Source organism: Phodopus roborovskii, unplaced genomic scaffold, assembly GCF_943737965.1.
Source record: "Phodopus roborovskii unplaced genomic scaffold, PHOROB, whole genome shotgun sequence".
Lineage (NCBI taxonomy): Eukaryota > Metazoa > Chordata > Mammalia > Rodentia > Cricetidae > Phodopus > Phodopus roborovskii.
In genome coordinates, this window is record NW_026125444.1 from 17852925 (window position 1) to 17879149 (window position 26225).

Here is a 26225-nt window from a genome sequence, read left to right on the forward strand (position 1 = left end):
AATGAATAATAAAACATCTTACTATAACCAAGAATATTCTTATTAATATTGGCAGAAATGATGTTTTGGGGTTCATTATAAAGAAAAACTTCGGCATTTAATGATACAGGAATACACATCTGGGGTTTGATATATTTCAGTGTTTATCAATGGCTACCACATGGGGATGTACACCCCATAGAGAAACAGATGCAAAAATGGGCATTGTTGGCTAAGCTAACTAACTCAAGGTAATGATTTATTTTTTCAGGCTCACGAAGCAATTAAGTGAAGACTTGTGTTGGAGGTTGACTAGAAGATTCTCATCTTTCCTATGTCAGACGGCTTCCTTCTGGCTCCGAGGACAGCGCTGAGTTCTTACACATATCTTAGCAAGTGAGCATGGGGCTCTGGAGTTTTTCAAGTGCAGAAGGTTTGTGACTACGTTTTCAAAGTTGTTAGGTATAAAATTTTCAAGTGGCACACTCATTATCTTCACCAAATCATACCATGATAAAAACATATCCCAAACCTTCCTCTGCATGGTGGTCTCTCCATGCTGTCGCTTCTCTCTAAAAGAGCCCAGGTCCTTACTCAGTGTTACTCTTTTACCTTTATGCTGAAGGGTAAGAAGAAATGCTTATTTTCTTCAAAATTATCAGGAAAGTGGTGTTTCCTGACAGCTGCTTGTCTGAACTGAAAAGGTCAACGAATGTGGAACATTTTGGTTCCTTTAAAAGAAAACTGTTCAATTAAGTTTCCAAAAACAGCACGTACCTGTGTTGGTGTGTGTGTGTCCTGCAAAACATCATAAAATGCTGTTGAAAGGGTTGTGTTTATGACATTGATAATGTCTGTCACAAATAAAGTAAAAATCCATTGTAATATATAACAGAATCATCTAGGAAGAATGCTAGTGTTTCTCTATCCAAACTGTGAAGCCCACAGAGTGTCGTGCTTGGCTGCTGTAGGGTGACCAAGCATCAGTGACATAGGCCCAGTGTGGGGCAGGTGTCAACTAATATGAAACACAAAAATTTAGAAAAGCAGTAACAATTAATGAAAAGAGAGGCCATGGATTTTAAAGAGAGCAAGCAGGGATACATGGAGGAGGGTGCAGAGGGAAGGGAGAAATGGTGTAATTGTATTATAACCTCAAAACTAAAAAGTAGAAGTAGTAAGAATCTCTTCCCTTGAGCCATTAGAGTGCTCTTTCAGCGCCTTTTAGGTTTAAAATATAGTTTTAGAGTACTGTGGCAGCGGTTAAGAGTAATGCTGCTCTTTCAGAGGGCAAGGGTTCCATTCCCAACCCCCGTATGATGATTTAAACCATCTGTAACTCAGGGGATCTGATGCCCTCTCTGGCCTCTGTGGGGACCGGGCACTTGCATGATACATAGATGATACATAGACACACAAAACACAGATATGCATGCAGGCACAACATCCATACATTCAGTTTTTAAAAGATCAGAAAAATGTGAACCTAGATGTTTTAGAGTTTGATTTCTGGTATTTTGTAACAAACTAATACGTTAAGTAAGTTCCTCCTGACCATTGTGAATTTCAGACCCCGGGGTTGGTTAGTGTTTGTTTTGAACTGTTGGAGCCAAAGGTGTAAGCATTTCATGATAACCTGAAAACCATCTGAGAAGATGCATCTCCCAGTTAAAACTGTGTGACTTACTGGTGACAGTAGGTCAAGGCAGAATTTCAATAGTTTTAATTAAATGAATATGTCTTAGAAAGGGCTGCTGAGAAATAGAGTAAAGCTGCAGGCTGAGTTCAGAGCCAAAGGGCGCTTAGAATGCGGAGACCTGTGAGTTTCTGGAAGCCCGATGGGGCCAGAAGTTAGTGACTGGAAGGAGAGTCTCTGCTCAGCTATATTTGGGGGCTTTGAGGATCTTCTGAATCTAACCCCGATTCCCTCAGACCCCCCAGAGACATTAGATTGTAAAGAATGAGCAGGGTCAAGGGCAAAGCCAGGGTCGTCGGTCAGCAACAGGGAGAGGAAATAGCAGGAGCTGGGAAAAGAGAATCCCCTGCCAGGGTCCCTCAATGCACCCCCACCTCTCGGGTGCTAATTGAGTGCCGAGGCCAAATATATTTGAGTGACATTGCCTCCCACATGGTCAGTATGGCTTGCAGATTCATAATAGTAACCTATTAAATACTCAAGAAATGCTTCTGTGGAGTTATCTGCTCAACTCAGATTTCCCCAGATGCATCTGATCAAAGAAACTTTCTTTTCTACTCCTTAGCTCCAAGCAGGAAGATTTGGGAAATGCTAGATTGACAGTTCCTGAACCCTGTACCCAGGCAGGACTGTGGGCAAGGTCGCTTACACATGTGGGGTCCTTTGTTACCTGAGACCCTGCATTTTAACAAAAAGGACCGTGGGGCTCCTGTGGACAGGAGAATAGAACTCCTGAAGGCAACCTGGAGCACAAGGGGTAAACTAAGTCACAGGTCTGTGTACCTCATGGAAGTGAGGTTAGTGCTATCTACCTAAAAGGGTGGCTGAAGAGCCCTTGATACCCACTGACTCAGACTATGAGGAAGATACCACTCTGCTCCCTGTTTCTCTTGGCACCCAAACCACAGGGCCTAATATAAGTCCAAAGGCTACAAGGGTGAGGTTATAAGTAATGGAAGAAAAGCATTCTTAAAGCAATTACAAACAGCCTGAAAATAATAGAAGAGAAAGAGTGTCCGGACCCTTATGTACCAGGATTCTAAGAATCATAGACATAATTTTTATTACTCATTAACTGTAGCCACTCAAACTACGGACACGGATATATCCTCATTTTGCTCATGAGAAATCTCAAAATATTCAGAGGTAAAATAACTTGCTCAAGGTTAAAGTAAAGCTGGTCTGACCCACGTCTAGCCTGGGCATGGGACTGGGAGCACCAGTATAGACAATGCTAGAAAAAGATAGTTTTCTCCTATTTCTCTACCACTTCACTGCTTGGTTCAACTTTCTTTATATCTAGTTCATCCCACCCTCCTTGAAACCACTGTATCCCGTACTGAGTCAGTTTCAAGTTCGCATTTCCATTGTCTTTTTGTGCTACTTCAATGCACTTTATGAACTCACATGAGATACAGCTCTGCCTATCTATAATTTACCCTTTTATTCTTATATTGCATTTGATAAGGTCACATGACAACATTAATGCCATGTAGTCCTCTTGAACAATGGCATACATTAACAGGCACCTATTTACTTTCCAGACTATCTCATCAATATTCAAGCTGAGTACACAATGTACTTAAGTGTCTAAGATTTCTGGTCTCTTTTCTAGAGCACTCCAGTGCCAATCAATCAGAACTCATGGAATTTCACTACTTCCATTTAGAGAGGATTGGTGGCGGCAGCGGGGGTCGGGAGGGTATTTATTAGCTTCCAAACCTTGGAGCTTTGGGTAACAAAGTGAGTCACCCACTGCCTCCCACAGAACCAATAGACCCAGCAATAGCTCAAGAGCTTTAGTCTCCAGATCAGTGTCCTTATAACGGGGAAGATGATGCATCCTGCCATTCCTCTTTCTGTTACGGTTTTCATTGGGAATGTGCCCCTCCCAAAGCTCATGTTTTGATGGCTTGGTCCTCAGTGCAGCAGTGTTCAGATGTGGGTCCTGCAGTGATTATACAGTGAGGACTATGATCTTTTCAGTAGATTAATTCATTGATGAGCTGATAGTAATAGGCAAGAGGGAGGTAGCAGAAATGTTAGCCGGTGAGCCTAGAGGAAGAAAGTCATGGGAGCAGGCTTTTTTTTTTTTTTTTTTGTCCCTGATCCCTCCCCAGCTCCTACCCCTACCCCTCCTTCATGAAGTGAGTATCTTTGCTTTACTACCTGTTCTCTAGCATCATGTTCTGCATTTCCATAGTCCAAAAGGAAATGGAGCCATGTGACGAGGGACTGACACCTGAGTCAAAATAAAACTGTCCACCTTAGGTTGATTCTTACAAGGTATTTTGTCACAGTAACAAGAAACTGACTAACACACATATCAAGCTCAAACCCACAGAAAATCTGTGTAATCTTCACAGAGCAGGAGGCAAGGTGGTAGACACACATAGCCCAGGACCCTATGTGCCCACATGGTGATTCCCTTTTGTGATGCTTTACGCAGCATCCCAGGTTGACTTCTAAAATGGTACTTCAAGTGGACCAAAGTATCAAGATGCTGACACCAAATTAAGAGAAGACGTGACTGTTGGGGCAATTGTCAGAGACGGATGCTTAATGGAGCTCAGGGGTAGAGAGAATGCTGTCAACACTTGCTCTAGTCACTAACCCTGATGGCTAATCTTGATTGTCAACTTGATGGCTTCTGCTAAGAGACATGCCTCTGAGTAATATCTGTGAGGGCATTTCCAGAAAGGATAAACTGAGGGGAAGGGACACTTCCCAAGGGTAGATGGCTGGCTCAGCTACAAGAAGGAACAAAGTGTTTTTCCTTGCCTGCTTGCCTTAACTTCTTGCTGCTGGAGGTATCTATCCCTGTTAGTGCTGCTGTTGTTGCTGTCCTTCATATACATCAGGCTTCAGCTTCTTTGGCTTTCAACATGCACTGAAGACCAACAACTTTCTATGAAGTTTCTTGACCTTTATCAGCAGATTGGGGCTGCTGAGGTAGAGCACAGAACACTGACTTCGTTCTCCATTCTCAGCCTTTCCAGGATGCAGGTGGCCATTGGATCACTCTTCCTTTATCATGTCAGCCACTTTAGCAATTCTTTTTTTGTATAGTACATGTGTTATATTCCTTTACAGAACCTGCCTATTGTATAAACACTTAGAACTCTCATCTCGTCTACTGTCACCAAGACTCTTGATCCCTCTATGCCCTAGAAGACACCGTTCAACAATATGAATGAAGACGACACCTTGGGATTTCCCAAGGGACTCTGAAGGAAGCAGGGCTCGTGGGTAATAGGTGGTATCTGGAATTGAACCAGGCTTTAGTCTCAGGCAGATGTTTGTTCAGGTGTCTTGTCTCCTAACAATACATCTTCTGATGGTAATGATAATAATGACTAGGATGAACTAGAATGGTAGCTCAGCCATTAATGGCTAAGGTTCACAACTGACACATCAAGAAACAAGAACATAAACTGCTTGAACCATTTGCTCTGAGCAGCAGAGTCGGTAAGAAGCGAGGGCCTGGATGAAAAGCTAAGTTCATGGACTATTCGTGAACCTCCATGGTCTCCAGCTGATACATACTTCTGCCTTCTGGTTACCTCTTTGAATAGTCTAAGAGCCATACTGTCCTATAAAGGAAGCTAGATATTAGAGACTTTTCTGCTATAAGAGTGGCCATTTAGAAACACGTATGTTGGGAAAGTATGGGGGGTGCTTCCCTTCCTGTCTCTTGGAGTGGTAGAGCTGGTGTTTCCTGGGGTTTTACCCAGGTTACCAAGATACCCTAGATGCTGCAAAAGGACTCTAGTCACAACTTGTACCAACAGAGACCAAATTAAGGGGCCTTCTTGCCCAGTAAGAAGGGGTGGATTTTAATCTACTCTCTCTTGACATTTCATCCTACCTCACCACCCCTAGGAACCCTCTTACCTTCTTCTAAAGTGTGTTCTGAAAGTGGGGTATGTAGCTATCCTGCCTAGAAGCTAAAATGACAGACACCACTGCTTGCTTCTTCAAAGAATTTAGTTCCCCACGAGAGGGAACTTGAGGAAGAGCCTACTACAGGAGCTGAGTCTGTCTTCAGCCTGGTTCTTGCTTCTGCTTTCTGTGTGGCTCCAGAAGAACTGCTCACTAGTCCGTGGTGGGAAGCAGGGTCGGGAAAGTGTTCCATCAGAGAAACCTTGAGGAATGCTCCCATCCCGAGGGTGAGGGCGCAATGGGAAATCCAGGATGCCAGCACGGAGGATTGTAGGAAACTGGGGAAGGAAGCTGCCTCTTCCCTTGCTCCCTGAGACTTTGTAATTATAGGATGGAGACATTCTTTGTTGATTGAGAAGGAAGTGGGGGGGGGATGTCGAAAAAAGATTTCAGCAGTGACACACAGGGCCTTCGGGATCCATTACAGTCCAATGGGAATCTAGGAGAACTGCTTCAACAGCTTTTCTCTTTGTGAATGCCTGAGGTGGCTCAGCTTCCTGTCACTCACTTTGCAGCCTACATTTCAAGTTCACACTCCCAGGAGCTATCAGACATTGCCCAGTCTGGGTGCCAGGAGCAAATGTCCAAACCAGCTTGTCACAGTGTCAGGGATCCAGACAAACCAGAGCTGACAACTTGGTCCTCCGCGGGAATGAAAGGAATGATGGAGAGATAGTGGCAGCATCACTGTCAACCACACCTCAGGTGAGAGGCTCCTGGAGACCCAGTGCTGATACAGTAGAGACCACTTCTTCAGAAGCCCAGCACCTTCAACTAAAAAAAAAAAAGCTTATACCCACACTAGCATTTTCCACTGAATTAGTGTTCAAGATGGCCACACTTCGTGTCAGTTTCAAGATTGTGACAGCTCATATCAGATACACTCAGATTATCTCTAGGGACACTGAGGCACAAAAATAATAGCCATGGGCCTTGTGACATGGGGAGGTCCTTGCCAGGAATACCATAGGCGTTGGAGCCCTGACTGGCCTTTTTATTTTTTATTTCGTGTATGGGTATTTTGTCTACGTCTATGTCTGTATGCCACTTGTGTGCCTGGTGTCTGTGAAGTTCAGATGAGGGCATTGAATCTCTTGGATCGAGCTGAATCTCTTGGAGCTGGAGCTATAGATGGTTTTTATAGATGGGTTTGAGACTACATGTGGATACTGGGAATGAATACAAGTCCTCTGCAGGAGAAGCAGTTGCTCTTAACCTTTCCAGGCCCACGGACCTTTCTTGACCTATACTCCTTGACCCATGTTTCCCTCAGAAATTCTCAGTGTGGCAAAATCACAATCAAAAGACATCTGCTCGCCATTTCTCTCCTTCAAGACAGCTTAGCTATCTATCTCTCCATCTTAAACCTCAAGCAAAGGACCTAAAAGGGATGTCAAACAGAGATGGGGAAGGGATGTGGAACTGCCTGTCTCTGTTCTTTTGGATGCCTTCTATTGTCCAACATCCTTCTCTGAACACTTTCAAATCACATTTTTGCTCCTACTAGGGCTACGAGTCCACCTCCCTGCCTCCCTTCCTTCTGCATCTCTTATCACCTGCTAACCTACTCCATGAGCTATGCATTTTGTCTACTTCTTCTTGGCTGCTGCTTCTTGCTAAAATCAAGGCTATCCACCTGTCCCTTCAAAGGGGACAGATACCTTGGCGAGTGTATACTCCTAGTAGGTACTTTGTGACTATCTGCTAAATGAATGGATGCATGCGCCCCAGGTAAATGGTCTTAAAGTTACAATAAAAGGGCCCTTGGATCTCAGACAGGGAAAGGCTGTGGTATAGGATGGCAGAGACAGTAAAAGTGGTAGAGAAATCTACCTCTCTCTGAAAGTAAAGCCTACATTGACTGGGGATGATGCTTACACTCCTGTTGGGGTTGTTCTAGGGTCCCAGGATTCCTGACTCAGTCAACTCATCTTCTCTTTGATTTGCCTTGCTGACACTTCCTCGAAAGTCCCTCCCATGATGATCTTGGCAGTTTCTTTGAATGACACAAGAATTCCCTAATGTGTATATATTCTCTCCATGTTTATGGAGGTTCAATAGACATATAGCAAACACATGCACATAGATATACACAGCTAGGAGGAGGCTGACAGAGACCCACAGGGACAGTAACAAGGTGTGTGTTCATGCTCTCACACACATACACACGTGCAACAGAGTGATGCTTGGGACTGTGTCGAATAAAAGGTGAAAACAAGAGAGCCATAAATGACACAGAAAGAGTCAGGTACACAGTGGCAAGGCGACGCTGATTCACTCCGAGGCAACTGCTCCATGGAAAGCAGAGCTGGATGAGTGACAGAACAGACACAATGGCCTGGCTTCAGACAGAGCGATTTGCCAGTTATCAAACCAGGGCGCCCACTTTTGCTCACTGCTGTCTGGCTACCAGATGTCAAGCTCACCGTTTCCCAGCTGTATCTCATTTAATCCTCCCTGGAAGTGCAGATTGATCCCATTTGTTGCATCCCCATTGTGAAGATGGCCAGTGGCTTCCTGTGCGGCCCAAGTGTGTGCCGCTGTCTGCAGTGCACTCCCCACCACTCCCTGTACTCACTGCAACCCTCCTTTGTTCTCAGAGCCTCGGAGCCTGCTGTGCTCTTCCGTGCCTGGATGGCTCTTCCCATGACAGCCACCTCCTGCCGCCTCATTTTGTGCTACCTTTTGCTCAGGAGGTCCTTCCCCAGGAACAGTTCCCTGTGGATTGTCTTTCAAAGAGCAAATTTCTGTCACTCTCTGAGACACTGCTTCACTCCCCAATCCGTTCTGTTTTCCACTGTGCTCACTATTATCTGACATAAGCCATGCATTCATGCCTTCATTTTCCCAGAAAGTATGGTACCTGAAGAAGCAGTGCTTGCTAACCTCCATGCACACAGAGTCCCTAAGATCTAGAGGGAAGCCTGGCTCACAGTAGGCGCCCAGTAAATCGCTGTATCAAATGAACAAGGGACTGAGGAGCACAGTGACTGAGCCGGAGTTTCAGAGCCAGGAACTGGCAGCGGTTCATATGGTGCACAGGTGTCTTCCTCAGGGACAGTCCCCACCCCTTCACCCTCAGTTGTCATGAGATTCCCTTCCTCACAGAGTGCTCGCCTATGGCGATAGATTGTTGTGCTCACTTCAGCAGCACATATACTTTTAGAAAATGGCGAGAGATTGTCTGTCAGAGAACTTCAAACAGCAGCGAGAGGACCCTGGAATCTTCCATATTTATAGGTTCATGGTGTGCCACAATGGTAAAATAGCTGTAAAATCTTTTCCTGGCTGTCTAAATCTCTTTCCCCTAGTGTGGAACACAATATATCATATGTGGGATGGAGATGGCAGAGGTCAGCATCACTAAAGGATTCTGGGAAAAGCAAGGATGACCACCATTGAGGAGAGAGAGCATCCAGTAATTCATTGGTTTCTTACTTTGTGGCCAAGTAGAAGAAAACTCCTCAGGCCCAGTGGTGACATCCTGGAGCTGCTGAGAAGCCCATTGGGTCTTACACCAATCCAGTGCTTACTATCTCATGTGAATCTTCTTCAGTGCTCCAGGCCTCTGGAAGGAGCCAGTTAGACCCATGGCTCTGTCACTCATATGGGTCCCACAGGTTCCAGGCACAAGACAGACAAGGTCCCTACCCTCTGGGGATTCCCCATGCCAAAGGGCGAGAAGAAAAAACTAAGTCAACAGGGAATATTCAGGCCAGTAGGCAATGGAAGGAACTAGAATGACAGGAAGGAGCCATCATGCTGGTAGGGGCTGGTAATGGATAGTCAGCAACCCAAGAAGGAACAGGTAAGGATGCCTGGCAGGCCATGCTGAGACAGCAAAGATTTTACATGAGGAAGGCACCGCACAGGGCCAGGGATAGAATGTAGGCTGGTATAAGGGAACCAGAGGGTAGGACCACAATGTTATCTTGGGCAGGGCCACAGCATGGAATGAAGGGCCCATGTCTAGATTTGGGGTTTTATGCCAAGGCGGCCAGGAAAGCATTGGTGGTAGGAGAACTCAGCCAGCTTTCTCACAGCCTCCGGACTCTCTCTCCACCACTCGCCAGGCTACCTCTTCTGGATGTTACATTAGGCACAGCACCAGAACCACAAGTTCCTTTAGGCTGCTGACTTGCTGCAGTCTCTACAGCTCAAATGAGGAGTGGGAGGGTCCCTAAGGAGACGAGGCGGAGCATGGGTGGCATCCTCCACTTGAGGCTCCTTCCTTCCAACACAGGTTTTCCCTGACACGTGCCCTTTACTCTGAAGGAGGCTGCAGTTCAGGCTGCCATTGCACTGGGTTTAGGAGTGAGTCTGCCCTTTTCATGAGGTTGGGAAATGTAGACCCTGAGGTGTCTGTGATCAGTTTTTAGTGTCTGGAGCAACATAATTGGAACAAGAAGCTCAAGTCCATAGAGTCCTGGAGATGTCTGTTAATTCTCTCACCTACTTAACAATATTTCTGAATCCTTATGTGTCAGATACTGTTCTAGGGGGCTAGGATATATATATATATATATATGAACTAATTAGATAAAACATATCAACATTTCTATTCTCATGCTGTATACATTCAAAACAAATGCTTTTGTCTGAGCCCCTCCCCATGCTTCAGTGGGAAACTTCCTCAGGCTCTCTCATGAGGTTGGTGAATGCATGATCATGAGTACTGCAGTCATACAGAAACTAAAAAGCCACATTACTATCCCCATGATGCTTAGATGCTACACAAGAAAGACATGCAAGTCAACTGCATGCATAACAGTCATGGGAACTATACAAGAAGAGACTAAGCATCCCGGATAGAAATGGAGGAATGTAGGGAGTTGGTAGTTGTTGGATCTGGTGGACAACAGGTTGGAGTTTCTCTGAGGAGCTCAGGAGAACCTCCTGGAAGCAAAGGCTTGGAAGAGAGTCTGACTTGGAGCTATCTGGAGACAACTTCAGGCATGAGACTCATTAGAGCAAAGACCTCAAGGCAGGAAAATGCCTGACATAGCAAAAGACAGTCACCTCGGGGTATATATTTGTCTGGGACACTTGTTCTGCCCTGATTTTGCAGAGTTGGTATGGAGAGCAGAGTGAGATAGAGGTTGATGAGATTAGATTGCTCTAGAACATAGAGCATACAAAGTCTCACCAGGCATGGTGGCCATGGTGGTTAGCTTTAATTGTCAATTTAACAAAATCCAGGATGACCTGGGAAAAGATTCTCAGTGAGGGTCTGTCTATACTGTGTTGGCCTATTGGCATGTCTGTGAGGGATTATCTTGACTGCCTTAATTGATATGGGTAGATCCAGTCCACTGTGAGCAGAACTATTCCTTACTCAGAAGGTGCTAAGATATGTTAACATGTAGAAATTAAGATTTGGTAAACAAGCATGTATTTATTCATCTATCTCTGGTCTCAATTGCAGATGTAACATAAGTAACAACTTGAAGCCCCTGCCACTGTGACCTCCCCACCTAATGGACTAGAACTTGAAATTGTAAATAAATAAATCCTTTTTTTTTTCCCCTACGTGATTTTTGTCTGAGTACTTAATCACAGCCAACAGGAATAAAACTAGAATAGTAGAATGCCTACAATCCCAGCATTTGGGAAATAGAGGCAGGGGAATCAGTCATTCAAGATCATCCTTAGCTACATATCAAGTTCAAGCCCTAGGTAGGATACACAATACCCTGCCTCAAAAAAAAAAAAATGCCCAGACAAATGAATAAAAATAGTACACAGACCTTCTGGGCTTTCAACAGTACTGCAGAATTTGCTGATCTAGAATATCACAGCATGTTCTAACTTAAACTTTAAGAGATTATGTTATGTGCCTTGAAAAAAAGTCCGGGAAAATACTGGTGGTTACAGAGAAAACAGACAGGAGTCTATTGAAATAATCAGGCTCTACCCATAGTGGTATCATTGATTTTGGAAATATTTTGTAGAATCAATAAATGCCCTGATCTGTTGGAATGTGGAGTCATGGGTTAAAAAAAAGAAGCCAAAGATGGCTGTAAGGTTTTTAGTTTGGATGATTTGGTTGATACTAACTAAGACAGGGATTATCACAGATAAGGAATTCTAGGGAGGAGGATGAAGAATGTGGCCTTGGGCATATTAAGTTGAAAGTGCATGGAATGCGCACACATGAAGATGCCTAAAAGGCAAGTAGCTGTGTTAGAAGGGCTCAGTGGAGGGCACCAGATAAGATGCGAAGCCATGGAACTGAATATCATCATTAAATAATAAAATAACATTAAGAGGACAAAAGAAAGAGGGAAAACCAAGAAGCAGCTGCCACAGAGGTAACAGGAAATCCAGGAGGTTGAGGTTGAGGGACCTTAGGAGCAACAACCCAAAGACAGCCTGTTTTTTTTTTTTTTTTTTTTTTTTTCCTCTAGGCACAGAAGCTCATAGGTGAAGGCTTTGCTTCCTAAATTTCTCTGAGCCTCTCCACACAATAGTTCTACTAAGGTACCAATTACAGGGGAATCGTCAATACATTTCCACTTAAGAATTGACTCAAGTTTTGTGAAACTATGGCTTGCTACTCAGTTTTATGAATGCACACCACACCCATTTGTTTCTATGCCATCAATGGCAGCTTTATGTCAAGACGGCAGACTTGGATGATGCAACAGAGCCCATATGGTCCATGAACCCTCAACTACACATTAATGGAGGCTTTCTAGAAAAAGACCATGAATCCCAGGACTAACTCCTTGGTGTTTCATGTTATTAACGCATATCCTTCAGGAATATTTAAGTCTTTACTCACATGAAGACAAAAATAGTAATCTGAAGGCCCTCAGGTGAAGTAGCACATCACTGTTACCCTTAGGTTACAGATGATAAAGCCAAGATAGTTATTCCTCAACTTGACACAAACTAGAGTCACCCTGGCAGAGGAAACCTAACCAAGGAATTATCTCCATTAGATCAGCCCATGGTCATTTTCATGAGTTTTTTTTGGTTAATGATTGACGTATGAAGCTCTAGCCCACTGTGGGTGGGCAGTACCACCCACAGTCAGGTGGTTCTGAAATGTCTAAGAAAGCAAGCTGAGCAAACCATAGAAAGCAAACAAGTGAGCAGCGTATCTCCATGGTTTCTGCCTCACTTCATGCCTTGAGTTCCTGCTGTGGTTTCCATCAATGGTGGCCTCCACCACTCTAAAAATTATGGAGATGAATCCTCTCCTCCCCGAAGTTGATTTTGGTCAGTGTTTTATCACAGTATCACTGAAAGCAAATCAGAACAGGGAGCTCAAGTGCTATGACTAGGGTCACCTAGTCAGTTACGGACAGGTCTGGCTTGAAATCCAGGGACTGACCTCATGGCTAAGCTTATTATATCTGTCATCTCACTTACGTTTGGAGCACAGGCTCTTAGATGCTGATCATCTATGAGTCTGGAACTTACATGATACTACATTTACCAAATATAAGAGTCAGAGTTGATGCTCAATGTTACCATTTGAGTGTGAAATGTCCACACAGGCTCATGTGTTTGAACACTGGTCCTAAAATGGTGGCACAGGTTTGAGAGGTTATGGATTCTTTGGGGCATGGGGCCGAGCTAATGGACAAAGATGATGGGAGCAGATCTTCGAGGCTTGCAGCCTAACTCCACATCTAGCCTGAGTTCTGTGCTTCTCATTTGGTACTCTAATCTGAGCAAGCCACTGCAAGCTCCAATTGCCTTGAGCTGACCCTCTCCAGTCTCCTTTGCCACGATGGACTATATCCCTTGCATCATGAGTTTATAAAATCACAATTAAGCTGCTTCTGTCATGGGTAGTTGGTCTCAGCAATGCTAAACAACTAAGGTACTAAGATGTGGTGCCTGTGCCCTTAACCACTGAGCTACACAATGAATCAGACACCAGTGATGACCCAGGCAATGAGACCTCTGGTTTTGATTTTGGGTCTCTGTGAAGAGCAACTCCAAAATGGATGACCATCTGGTCTTCTTACTCCTGCCTTTCTTTCCTGTCCAATATGCCATAATCAAGTTTCCAGCTTGTCTCGTCACCAAGCCAGAGTGAATAGAGAGCGCAAAGGGAGCACACTGGAGAAAGAGCAGGATGAGAACAGAGAGACAGGTCAGTCTTCGGCTGGGTCCTTCGAAGGTCGAGGAATGCCCACATTCAGTTATCAGTGGGTACCGATAGTTCAGATCAGGCAAGGGATGTTGAAATGTTCAATGTTATACTCAGGTCTTGGGCCTTCTTTAAAGAATTTAGTTTCAAAGAAAGTCACCCATCCCCATCTCCTGCGGCCATGGAATTAGGCAAAGACTGCGGGGTGGGGATTCACACTAAGAAAAGAGGAAATGCAGATGGGGGATAGATTCACCACCAGCTGTTCGTTCCATCCCAGAGCAAAATATTTCACCATCGCCAAACCATGGTGGCCTCTAAAGGGCACCACAATGAAGCCCTGTATTGCTGAAGCTGGCAGATCCAGAGACCCACACTGAGAGAAGATGTCATCAAGCTCCTAAGGAGGGCGGGGCCACTGTGGGCTCTCAGGACATAATACACAAGTACTGTGGGTGGCATAATGTGGAATCCATCTCCCTCACTCTGTGGATTCGGGACAGGCAGAACAATCTAGACTCTGTCAGCAAGTTCCTCTAGAGAGTTCAGGCGCTCTAATGAAGATGAATAAAGCAGAGAGCTGTCCCTCATGGCCATGGCCTCTGCCACTCAGAGCTCAGGTATCCATATTCATGAACTAGACAGACAGCTTCTAATAATGGGACAGAGGTACAACAATGCTGATTCAACCCTTGGGGTCCCGAGATATATTGTAGAATGTAACACTCTGGGCAGTGAGTTTAAGGACAATAGGAAACATCTTTAGTTAAATGAAATTGTCTTTGGCCTGCACCGAGGACCCCTGAATAACTAACTAACTTAGCACTAGGCTAAGCTCCAGAACCAAATCTAACATTGCTAAGGCCTACCTAGTTTCAGCCAACAGTCATCCCTGTGCCTTATTTACTCACAGATTAGCGGTCATGTTCTCTTCTAGAGGTCCCACAAGGTTGGGGTACATGGGAGCGCTCAGAGTACAGGATGGTTTATCCCATTTCACTGCATTGTTTTCCAAACTTTCATCCATCTGGATCTTCTAAGGTGGGGGATGCCCTTCTGTATATGTTTCTCTTACTGGTTGATGAATAAAACACTGTTTGGCCAATGTAGGCAGGAAGATAGGCCGGTCTAGGAGACAAGGAGAATTCTGGGAAAGGTAGGCAGAGAGGGCCTGAGAGAGATGCCATGGAGGGACTAGGAGGATTGGATATGCTAGGCATTCTCTGGTAAGATAAGGCCATGTAGAAATGCATAGATTAGTATTTATGGGTTAAAAATTAACACAGAGCTAGCCAATTAAGAAGCCGTGGCCATCAGCCAACAGTTTTGTAATTGATTTAAGTCTCTGAGTGTTTATTTGGAGCTGAGGCAGCGGCAGTACTTGGAGGGACAAGAAACCTCCAGCAACACTTCTATGATGCTCACTTACCTAGGTTTCATATAGCAATAAATCTTTGCCACCATACAGACCTCTAGGGACCAGGAAGGTGACTTTGATAGGTGGTTATCCTTTGTGTAGGGGAATCTGACCAAGAACTTGGGATTCTACGCTTGAGTTCTTCAAGGTAGTAAATGTTGGTTTTGAGCCTATCTACACCATCATTTTGAAGCCAGTGGATTTGTCCTCGACTCACAGATATTTTCATATGTCATAAGTTCCATTCTGGTTACAACAGACCCAGCCCTGGTCCCCAGCTGGCCTCCTGTAGGTTTCTATGGAGCCACAGGCTAGCGTTTAGTTGCAAAACAAATGTCGAGCAGAGCTCAACAGCCTTACCTGCCTTTCTGACATGATGTAGAGTTGCTCATGGTCCTTAGAAAAGGCCATGTCCCGGAGAACTGGGCCTGGGTCCACCACCTGCACAGTCTCATACTGGAGGGCATTGCCCTTGGGCCCATCCACCCGGATCTGCAGAGAAAAGGAAGAGGGAAGGTGAAGTGAGTGTCTTACTTTTCTATTGCCGTGATAAAACACCATGACCAAGGCAACTGACATAGGGACCGATTTATTTGGGCTTATGGTTCCAGGGAGATACAAATCAATGATGGCAGGGAAGCAAGGCAGTAAGGAGCAGACATGGTGGCAGGGGTAGGAAGTTGAGGGCTCTCATCTTGAACCATAAGCATGAGGCAGAGAGGGCAAATCAGCAGTAGAAGTATTTTCCTCTCAAAGCCCACCTCCCATGACATACTTCCTCCTCCAGAGGCACACCTCCTAGCTTCCCCAAATACCACCACCAAATAAAGATCAAATGCTTAGATGACTACTGATCCCTGGGCCACCCCAAAGTTCTTCCTAGAAATGTTCAGACAGTGTGGAAACCACCACAAGAGATGTTCTCCTCCCCATACACCCCTTCACTGAGAACCAACCTAGAAAGGACTTGGGCTTCCCAACCTGATACATGCTCATCTGGCCTCTGGCCCAAGTCTCTAGAGTTACCTGGGATGTAACCACATTGAGTCAGCAGGCATCCTGCCCCATGGCATAGCACCATCTATGTCAGGCAGGACAAGTACTACTGAGGATTCGGCTAAGTGAGAGTTAGTGGCTCAGAGGCCTTGATGGTTTGCTGCTAATACAAGGCATCTCTGGAGGGAATGTTATTGACTCCAATAACAAAACTAAAGAACACATCGCAGCCAAAGTGCCATCATTATGTAGTCATTTTAATTTTTGCCTTGTAATTTGCAACCTCTTATGAGATCAAGGAGAACAAAAGAGTTATTCAGAGGGACTAAGTGATAGAAGCGGACAACACATCTGGTGAAAACTGACACATTGGATCACGAGAATGCTTCGTTTCTACCACGTTCACTGAACTCAGATACTAGTTGATTTTGTGGTTTTGAGTTTGATCACTTGACCACTATTTATTTTCAAATGAACAAATAAATCAAATCGAATCCTCTTTGCTGATTTCCCAGTATGCTCATGAAAACAACACAACAGGAAAACCTGAAGAGAGATTCTCAGCTCTGAGGTAGAAGTGCCTTGGAGGCACCCCACCCCCCATTTCTGTACCTACTGCTGGGCCATCAGTGGGCACACTGGCCAGGTACTATGTGAAACCAGTCTGGTGGTGAAGTGAGGTTGTGGCCAGTGGCCTAACTAGACTTCATCCCCAGCTGGGAGGAGCCCTGGAGCAGGAACAGAGTGATGCTGAGCACCCTGGCTGGTCTCGACTCTCTCAGGCCACTGGCAGACACAGGCTCCAGTACGGACCATCCCATGCTCTTGGTCTGATCCCCATTAGAAGTTAGATTCAGTGCCTCAGAAATGTTCCCTATCACCTGCCTCTAACTTCCCTGCTCCTTAGGATAGGGTGACATGCTAGATGTAGTACACGTCATATGAAATAAGTAAGGATCCTACAGACACCAATGGGTCCTGGTTCTTTTTGTTCCCTTCCCTCCATATTCTACCCAGAGTAGGAGAACAGCTTAGAAGATATCTCTCCTCTCTCTTCTCTCCTCAAACCCTAACACTTAAAACTCAGTCCTATTGCTGATAAGAGTTTGCGTTCTGTCTAGGAGTCTGTGTTGTGCAAACATTACCCTGGGGTGGTGAAGTAATCATGTCTTTATCTACTACAGCTCTTTTTGGGAGGCACACACATATGAATGAAGATGAGGATGTGAAATTTCACAATAATGAGCCCTTATATTTTTTGGTTTAGACCTTGCAAAGTATTCTTCAGTAACACTCTCTCATCTGATGGCCGTAAATTTTTTTATGATGTTGTATGTCAGCATAATCATTCTCATTTTATTGATGAAGCAACTGAAATGGGAATTGATCTGAATCTTGCCCAAAGTTCAGTGGAAAACAATGTCAGGCTAGACTAGAACCCAGGCCTCTCCCAGTTGCTGGATCAGCATTTGCCTCTTAGCTATTTAGTTTTTCCAAAAGCCTTTGACCAGGCTCCACATGAAAAGGTATTTTAAAATAATGAGTCTCCACGGGATCTCAGGCAGTTTGACCAAAGAAATGGAACTGACTTAGAGACAGGAAAAGACATACTTTTGCATGGAGAAATAACACCAAGAACTCCCCAGGCACTAGTGTTGCTACTAGTCTTATTTTTTTAACGCATCGTCCAGAGAAGGGAGCTGCAAACTTCAAGGGTGATTCTAAGCTTTGGGGGCTAACAAAAAACCCAACAGTGGGGACAGATCTATAGAAAGGGGCTCTATCTTCTAGGGGCTGACTGCGAGGGAGGGGCTATTACAGGAGAGACAGCCTTGCAGATGTGAGACCCAAGGGCATCCCCCATAGACTGTAGGATGTGGTTGGTATACTGTAATTCATTATTGAGTAAATGAAAACTACACTGTACTAATCCAACAGCAGACTCTAAGTTGCTAGACATGATCAAGGTAAGAGGCATCATAATCAAAAAAGGGGGCCCTAGTATGACATTTTCTAGTTCTGGTACCCCAGGGCACTCAACAAAAACATTAGACAGCATTCCAGTGGGGTAACACACAGCCATCTTCCTGACCAAGTCTACCTGTCTCATTCAGTCCACTCTTTAGAAGATAGAAACACAGTTCAGGTGTTTGGAGCTCATGATCTGCTCAGGAACAACAGCTTGAACCATGACAAGGAAGTGGGTGTTGAGGTGAAAGGGGACCGTTGGCCAATGGCTATGCTTCAGTCATGGTACAAGGCCATCCCAAAACTTTTCAAGTAGCCACAATGCATATGATACTTGTGGGTCCTAAGCAATGGGAATGGATCAACAGAGAATTCTGTTGTGTTTAAAGGCATAAAATGTAGACCAGTTGTGTATGGGTTGTGGATGCATATTTGGATGTTGAAGGACATTAATCCCTGAGGCAAACACCAAAAAGGAAAGCATATCCCCACTCTGTGCGTTCCTTCTTGTAGTGATGTGCTCATTCATTCTGTGTCCTACATTTTCTGAATGACTGTCTAGACTGAGCTAGATTCTACAGAGAAAAAGTGACCCCAAGCTGGCCTTCCAGGATGCTTGGCTCTCCCGGATGATTCAATCCTTATGTCAATGAGGTCAGTGAGCAAAGAGGTGTTCAAACACTGATGCTGGTTCTTTCCGGGAGTCTGAACAACTGTTTAGGGTATAACCAGGGTGGGCAAACACAGCCCCAAGTGATAGTAAGTGGCAGATAGCTCACAGGTCACATGGCAAAGGGCTTTCAACACAGCGCATCTGGACGATAAAACTTCTGTCAGTAACCTAAAAGCCTCCCTGGGTTACTAAATCTCTTAGGTCATTAAAAAGACTGAACCAAAAGAGCAAAATTGATAGTACTAACGGTTTCATAAAATTACAAGAGCCTGGCAGGAAGGTAAAAGTAAATATATGAAAAGGGTATTAGAGGCGGGAGTGTGGGTATCTTTCTTCAACAATGTCTTGCAGGTGGGATAAATGAAGCAGATTAAATGTTTCCTGTCTGTTCCCCAGGGCAGAGAAAGGTGCTCTTCCAGGGCTCAGCTGAGCCCTGAAATATACTAAACAACATTATACAACAGAAATATGTAAACTATTAACGTGGGGCACCTCTGCCATTAAAAATTTCTAGTCGTGGTCATATCGTTTAAAAAAATAAGCTAGTAAAGTTAATGATTGTAACATTCTATCTAACCCAGTATGTTCCAAATATGATTACATTAACATATATGTGTGTGTGTGTGTGTGTGTTGGTGCAAAAGTATCAATGAGGTATTTTTACATTCTTCTTCTGATCCTAAGCATTAAAATCTGAGTTATAGTTTACATATATTATACATCTTATTTGTAACATCTACATTTTGGGGGCTCACCATGTGGGTAATGGCTACCATATTGGATTGTGTCATTCTAGACTATTCTCATGCCTACACTCTCATTTTACACTAATTAACTTGGCTAAGACTTTAGCTTGGTGGCTATCCTCTTGGAGGTACCTTAGGCATAGGTCTTGCCCAACCACAATATACTAGAATCTCCCTGGGACCTTTCAACCATAGCATGTCATGGTGTGTTTCATAGTCCTCGTGTTTTTTTATGTTCCAGAGCTGTAAGCATCACTCCTTGGAATGGAATCCTTCAGGTCAAGGAAGTCCTGATGCTCAGGTGCACAGCCCTGGTTCTAATCCAGACTGGCACTTGCTAGGCCCCATTGTACATGCTCCTGCCTTTTCTCCCCACACTCTGGGCATGCCTCCTGCACAGCAGGACTCCCAATACCCTGGATGGTAGTCAATATATACATATGATCTGCTTGTGGCACAGGACCAACTAGTCAAGCAGTTGCTGTGGGAGCACATTTCTAGAGGCTTCCAGCCATATCAGCTACATCTGCTGGGGAGAAGGTGGCAGCCAGGCAATTAGATGGTAATGGGCTAACTACCAAGGACACAGATGCACTTCAGTATTGACAACTGGAGAGGTCACACTAGGACTTAACTTGGGGCCCATGCAGGAGCCTCTGTTACAGTGGGGCATGCACTGTACCATTCCATCCATGTGCCTTAGCAGGGACACACACACACACAAACACACACACACACACACACACACACACACACACACACACACAAATACAGGCTACTCTGGGTGTCCGGGCTACCTTACCCACCTTCTCTAGCCAATCAGTCTCCAGCCAAGGATCTTTCTAGGCAGGCAGCCTCTATCCTTCAGCCTCTGCACCCCCACCCCCCCATCCACCAGTCAGCAAGGCACCTGTCTCCATCCCTGGCACAGTGAGTCTCTGAGCTGCCAGGCAGACTGCTATTGAAACATCAGCAGGGTGGCCTCCACAAAGGTCAGCCATCCAGGGAGCTCCTGGCAGCTGCTTGTTTGTTTACTGGAACATTATCTGGGCCGGGCTGTTTATTTACATCCATTGAAGGATTGAACAATAAATATCGTCTCCCAGTAGCAGGCAGATGCTTGCACTAGAGCATTCTGGCTGCTGTCTTGCTCGAAATAATCTCCCTAATGAGCAAACAGTGCCATTCATCTCTAAAGACTTGGGCCACTCCTGAGCTCCCCCATTTCCTCCCTCCCTGCATATTCTCTTCTAGCTTCCCCCGTGAACAGCTCTATACCTGCCAGACTACTAGGCTGTGTCCAGGCACACAAAGGCGAGAGTCAGGTTGTTGGTTTTGTTTGTTTGTTTTGCCTGGAAGGCAGGGAAACTGAGGCAGAGCTGGTGATGGAGGGGAGGGATGCAGGTTAAACTTAGAGGTGTGCCCCCACCCCACTCTGAAGTCTCTATGTGGAACTTCAATCTCAAACACAGAGGCAATGAGCCAGCTCACTTGGAGCCCAGATTGGAGGTCTGTACTCCTCAGGATGGTGCAGTGCAGGTGGCATACCCCATTTTCAAGTCAGGCTAGCGCTATGATCTGGCCTCTCAAGTACCCAGAATCTGAAGAGGGCTCTATGCAGTACAATGCATAGCAGTTAGTTTGCAAAGTTGGGCTTTTCTGGGGCAGGCAGAGATAGGCAAAGTAGGAAGGGGAAGGGCCTGAGCTTTGGCTCTTCCTCTCAGTGTATGACTTTGACTGTCTCAGCTTCCTGGCCTGATCACCTAGGCAGTAGTGATGAGGGACCTTAGTGAGGTGTAAGCACTCAGTCCTCACTAGAGGACTCTGAGTCTCTCAAAAAGACACACCAGGAGCCATCGTATCCCAGGTGGGTATTGTATTCAATTGATCACCACAGGTGCTAGTTGATGTAGCCCTGGTCTCTGTCTCAGCATTTTTCCAAATGGGCTACAGAAGCAGATTAAAGAAAAAAAAGGGGGGAGGGAGCTACACCACGGAAGGCCAGAAGGCCAGAGTCCTCGACATAATAGGTGCTCATTGAATACATGATCTAGTGATGCCAACACTAGTATGAGATGCTGTGGTTAGAATTATCACACACATACATACACCATGCATCCACATACACACTTCTGTATACACACATACATGAACATACCTACGTACATATACAGGCTTTGTCTCCAAAGAAGAAGCAAGTCACAGTTCAGACACAGCCTCTGGAACCTTCTTAGTATGATTCTATGGAAAGTGACGCAGGGTAGGTTTTTCAACTCCGATAAGGAGAAGAACCAGGAAGGATGCAGTCGGTTGGAACAAAGACAGAGACAGATCTAGGATGAGGCGGTGAGTTCTTGGCTGGCTGTGCTGTTAAACACTTTGAGAAGGTGATCCCTTATTCCTCTATCCCTGGAAAGGAGATGCCAACTATGTATGTTGGCAGACTGAGGCCTCAAGTCCTCATCCGATTCTGGGCATTTCTAAGTATACCCTCTTCCTAGAAGGCTTCCCTTATAGGCTATGTACCCTCTTCCTGACAGTATGCATCAAACTATAAACCAAAGACCTCTGTTAAGAAAGCCTTACTCAGTAACACTTTGACTCTCTCCAGGGCTTTTGCTTTTAGAATCACCCCTGGCCCCTTGCTGCCACTTCCCATCTGCTTTCTCTGGCCCTCCTTTTTCTCTTCCCACAGCACCTGTTCCCCTGTAACTTACTCTACGATGTGCTCAGGTATTATAGTTATTGTGTACCCCCTTGCTGGAATGCGGAGGCATTATCAGGGCATATCTCTCAAACCCTTGAACTATGTATAGAGTAGCTGCTCAGATGTTTGTTGAGTGAGTGAGTGAATGAATGAATGAATGAATAAAAATAACCATTGATATCTCTTCGCCTTCATAATGTATGGCTCCTCTATTTTGCAGTGATGAGAAAGGATGCTCTATCTGAAAGAAACAGGGGCAGAATGGTTCTGGAGCTGCCACACCCAGGCCCTTGTAGGCGACTGTGCCCCGTTTCTCTATCCGTGTGAACTTATCTACGACATACTGTAGTGTGCCTCTCCATTTTGAGACTTGGAAAGTGGGCCTGAACCCGGTATCCATGTTTAGCCTGTTTAAGTTGCCCCAGAATAGCACAATGAAGCCTCTTTGTTTTGATTTCTTGATTCTAGCCAGGAGAGAGAAAACGCAAAAGGAACAGCAAGACTGTAAACAGCAATTAATTAGACAGGCACTGTGTGTGCATGAATCCCACGCCACGGCAGCGTTACTAAACACTGCGGGCAAAACCAGTCCCATTGGGTCCCCTATTATACACATTCAAAGGGCTGAGTGATGACTTCTATGCAGGCATTAGATTTCCTGGCCCTGCACTGCCCAGAGCAAAAAATAAATAAATAAAAAAGCAGGAACTTTGGCCTCTGAACTGCACATGTGCATGGAGTGAATGGAGTGACATGGGAGAAAAATCTCTGACTGTAGTTGGTGCGGAATCTAAAGAAACGAAAAGCAAAGTTGACATGGTTGATTTAAAAGCAAGGACCAGAAAAGGCTCAGCCTGATATATTTCAAATGCAGGATATTTTAAAATTGTCTCCCTGGTTCCAGAGATGCATTAGGAGCCCATATGATGAAGTTACAGGCTTGACAGCTTGGTGTTGCTTGCCACCTTTTGTCCTGAGTAGTTTTCCCTTACAAACTTTGGTTGGCCGTTCCTAATGTTTGTCTGTTCAAATGGGAGGCTGGACAGACTGCTCCCATTCCCAGAATATGAGTACAAAGGGATACATATTTAATTCACCACCTACTGTGAGCCAGGTACCATACCATGTGCTTTTCATGCACCAGATCCTTCTGGTGCCTGGCAGATGGACCATGCTCATCCATGCTATGAAAGATCAGAGTCCTGGGATGGGGCACATCAGCGGGCAGCAGTTAAGCTCATGGGCAAGCACTGTGACACCTGGCTCTGACACTTAGGGACTGTGTGGACGGAGACAATCCACTAAACTTTTCCAAGCATCACTTTGCTCATGTTAAAAGCAGAAATAATAACTTCATCATTATTGATATTCTGTCAGAATGATAATGCCCCAAACATGTAAACAATTTAACAAAGGGCTAACCATCATGTTCCAATAAAAAGCAGCAACTGAGACCAGGGAGGTAGTTGAATCATTAAAATGTTCACCTTGTAAACACTAAAACCCGAGTTTGAATCCCGGAACCCGCACATAAAATTAGCTGGCCATGTGATGGATGTTTCTAATCCAGTGCTGATGAGGTGGGACAGGTGGACCCAGCCTCCTTGGCCACTTCCAGACCAGTGAGACCTAATTTTAAAAAGCGAGGTTGGTAGCATTTGAGGACTGACTCTCATGTTTGACCTCTGTCCACACACAGATGCACACACAGAACATTCCATGAGCAAAGCAACCATAGGGAACAGGCTAATATGGAAAAGTCACAGCCAGCTTGTGGACTGTGAATATGAGGAGCACTCAGGGCTCTCTCTCTCTCCAGGGATCCAGGCTACCCCTCTCTAGCTGGAAGCTCGGGGCCATACAAGTGGCTTGGTAATGGTGGACCCCTGCCTGAGCTGGTGCAGCACCTTTTTTTGGTGTTGTTTCTCTCTGAAATGGTCAGATTCTAACTGCACACAGATGTGGCAAGTGTGAACTTGATGGGGAAAGAGGGACTGTCCATGTTTCATCCTGGCTTGACTCCTACTTTACACCCCAACTTTACCAGTCAGCATACACTTGGGATCCTCCAGTCTGGATATAAACCGTGTATCATGAGTGTCTGGACCCATGCCTCTGATCTGTGTCCTCACCTGAACCCCATCTTTTCCACCTTCAGCCCCTCTTTTACACATGGCCACCATCAATCTACAGCAGCACCCCACTGAAACCTAGAACCTTCCTGGCCCCTCCCTCCCCTGTCTTTCCCAATAACAGTGGAATATTAGCCATCCAGAGCATTGCAGGTCCTGTCTCTCCAAGACACAGAGGACCTTTGGATACAGTTCGTTCACCTGTGCCTCTTTTCCTTCTGTCCCAGCTAGTTTTGTATCTGCTTGACACAGGCTAGAGTTATCTAAAAAGAGGAAATCTCCATTGAGAAAATGCTTACATAAGATCTGCTGTAAGGCATTTTCTTAATTAGTGATCAAGGGGTGAGGGCCCAGCCCATGGTGGCTGGTGACATCCCTAGGCAGGTGGTCCTCGGTTCTATAAGAAAGCAGGCTGAGCAAGCCATAGTGAGCAAGCCTGTAAGCAGAACCTCCTGCCTCCAGGTTCTTACCCTGTTTGAGTTCCTGTCCTGACTTCCTTTAATGACACACTACAATGTAGAAGTGTAAGCCAAATAAACCCTGTCATCCCCAAGTTGCTTTGGTCATAGTGTTTTGTCAAAGCAACAGTAAAAATCCTAACTAAAACATATTTCTTCAATATACTTCCTACCTCCATTCAAACTATCTAGTTCACTAGTCCCTCTGAAACTGGCCCCAGGGCATATTATGGTTTCTTATCATGCTGCCTATTCCCATCACTTCCTGAAAGTGGCATCTTTGCCATCAAGCAAAGCTACCATGTACTCTGGCTGATTCCAAAGCCTCCACTGTCTTCCTCTTATGTTCCCTGCATGCTCTATTTCCAGTGGCAGATGTTTAGGGGTCAATGGATCCAGCCATTCTCCTACCATTTTGCCTCATATTAGTCTTTCCAGCATGTATGTGGTTTATTGGGTGGCCTCAGATGGAACGCACGGCTCAGAGATTCCCTCTCAGGACCACTGTGAGGATTTCACAGCACAGATTAGGAACCACTTAATCACTAGGAGTAAGAACATGCGCATATGCGTTGAAGCTAATTGGTATGCGGTGTGCTTGGAGATGCAGATGAAACAAACGTGTAGACGGTAACATAGCAGAACACTGCTTCCCAGCAAGGTCCCCAACAGCCACCACAAACCAGCTGCTTAATAGGTGTTTATTAGATCAACTAATGAACATGTGCACTCTGTTCATAATGGGACATATGCCCCAAAGGGTCCCAGAATTCTCAGATACCCTGTGACTATCTCCTAAGCTTACCTCTCCTAATGTCACACCATCCTAAAGGATCACCAGGCCTCCTAACACCAAGAACCTGTCTTACATTGCTCCCAGCTGTCTACGGGAAACTTCGGGAGACCAACTGTTGCTCATCCCCTAGGTACTGTTCTGCAATTTTCTTGAGAAATAAATCACCCAGGGAGCATCAGACAAATGTGCATTAGCTCGACATCTGCTCTCACTGATGAGCTCTGCTCTGGCCCTTTCCCCACAGCCTCATCAAGCTACTGGGTACCAGTCTTTCTGTGGAGCATGAAGGCTTCCTTGCACGGACAGATGTGTATGCTGTTGTGCAGTCAAAAAAATAATAATAAGGTCTATGTTGACTTGGGACAAAGGGGTGAAGAATGAGCTAACCAGAAAAGGGAGAATGCAAACGAGGATGGGGAGTCTCCCTCTTTCAACCTCTTGGCCTTAGGACCACATGATAGCTCCACATTGAGAGCCACACTGGTCCAAGTGGCTCCACCTGGTTACTGGCTGAAAGTGTGAGGGTTGCTTTGAGATATTAAGATACCTGAAAAACCAGATGATGGATCTATCTATCTATCTATCTATCTATCTATCTATCTATCTAT

The 26225-nt window shown here is 45.2% G+C and overlaps 1 protein-coding gene across 1 annotated transcript in view; it reads right to left on the reverse strand.

Moving 5' to 3' along the window:
• The window catches only part of Plxna4 (plexin A4), a 426662-nt gene that overhangs the window by 139618 nt on the left and 260819 nt on the right, over positions 1-26225 (reverse strand). The window contains exon 4 of the mRNA XM_051175888.1: positions 15502-15633. Coding sequence (XP_051031845.1) covers positions 15502-15633 — 132 coding nt within the window. The remainder of the gene's footprint in view (positions 1-15501; positions 15634-26225) is intronic.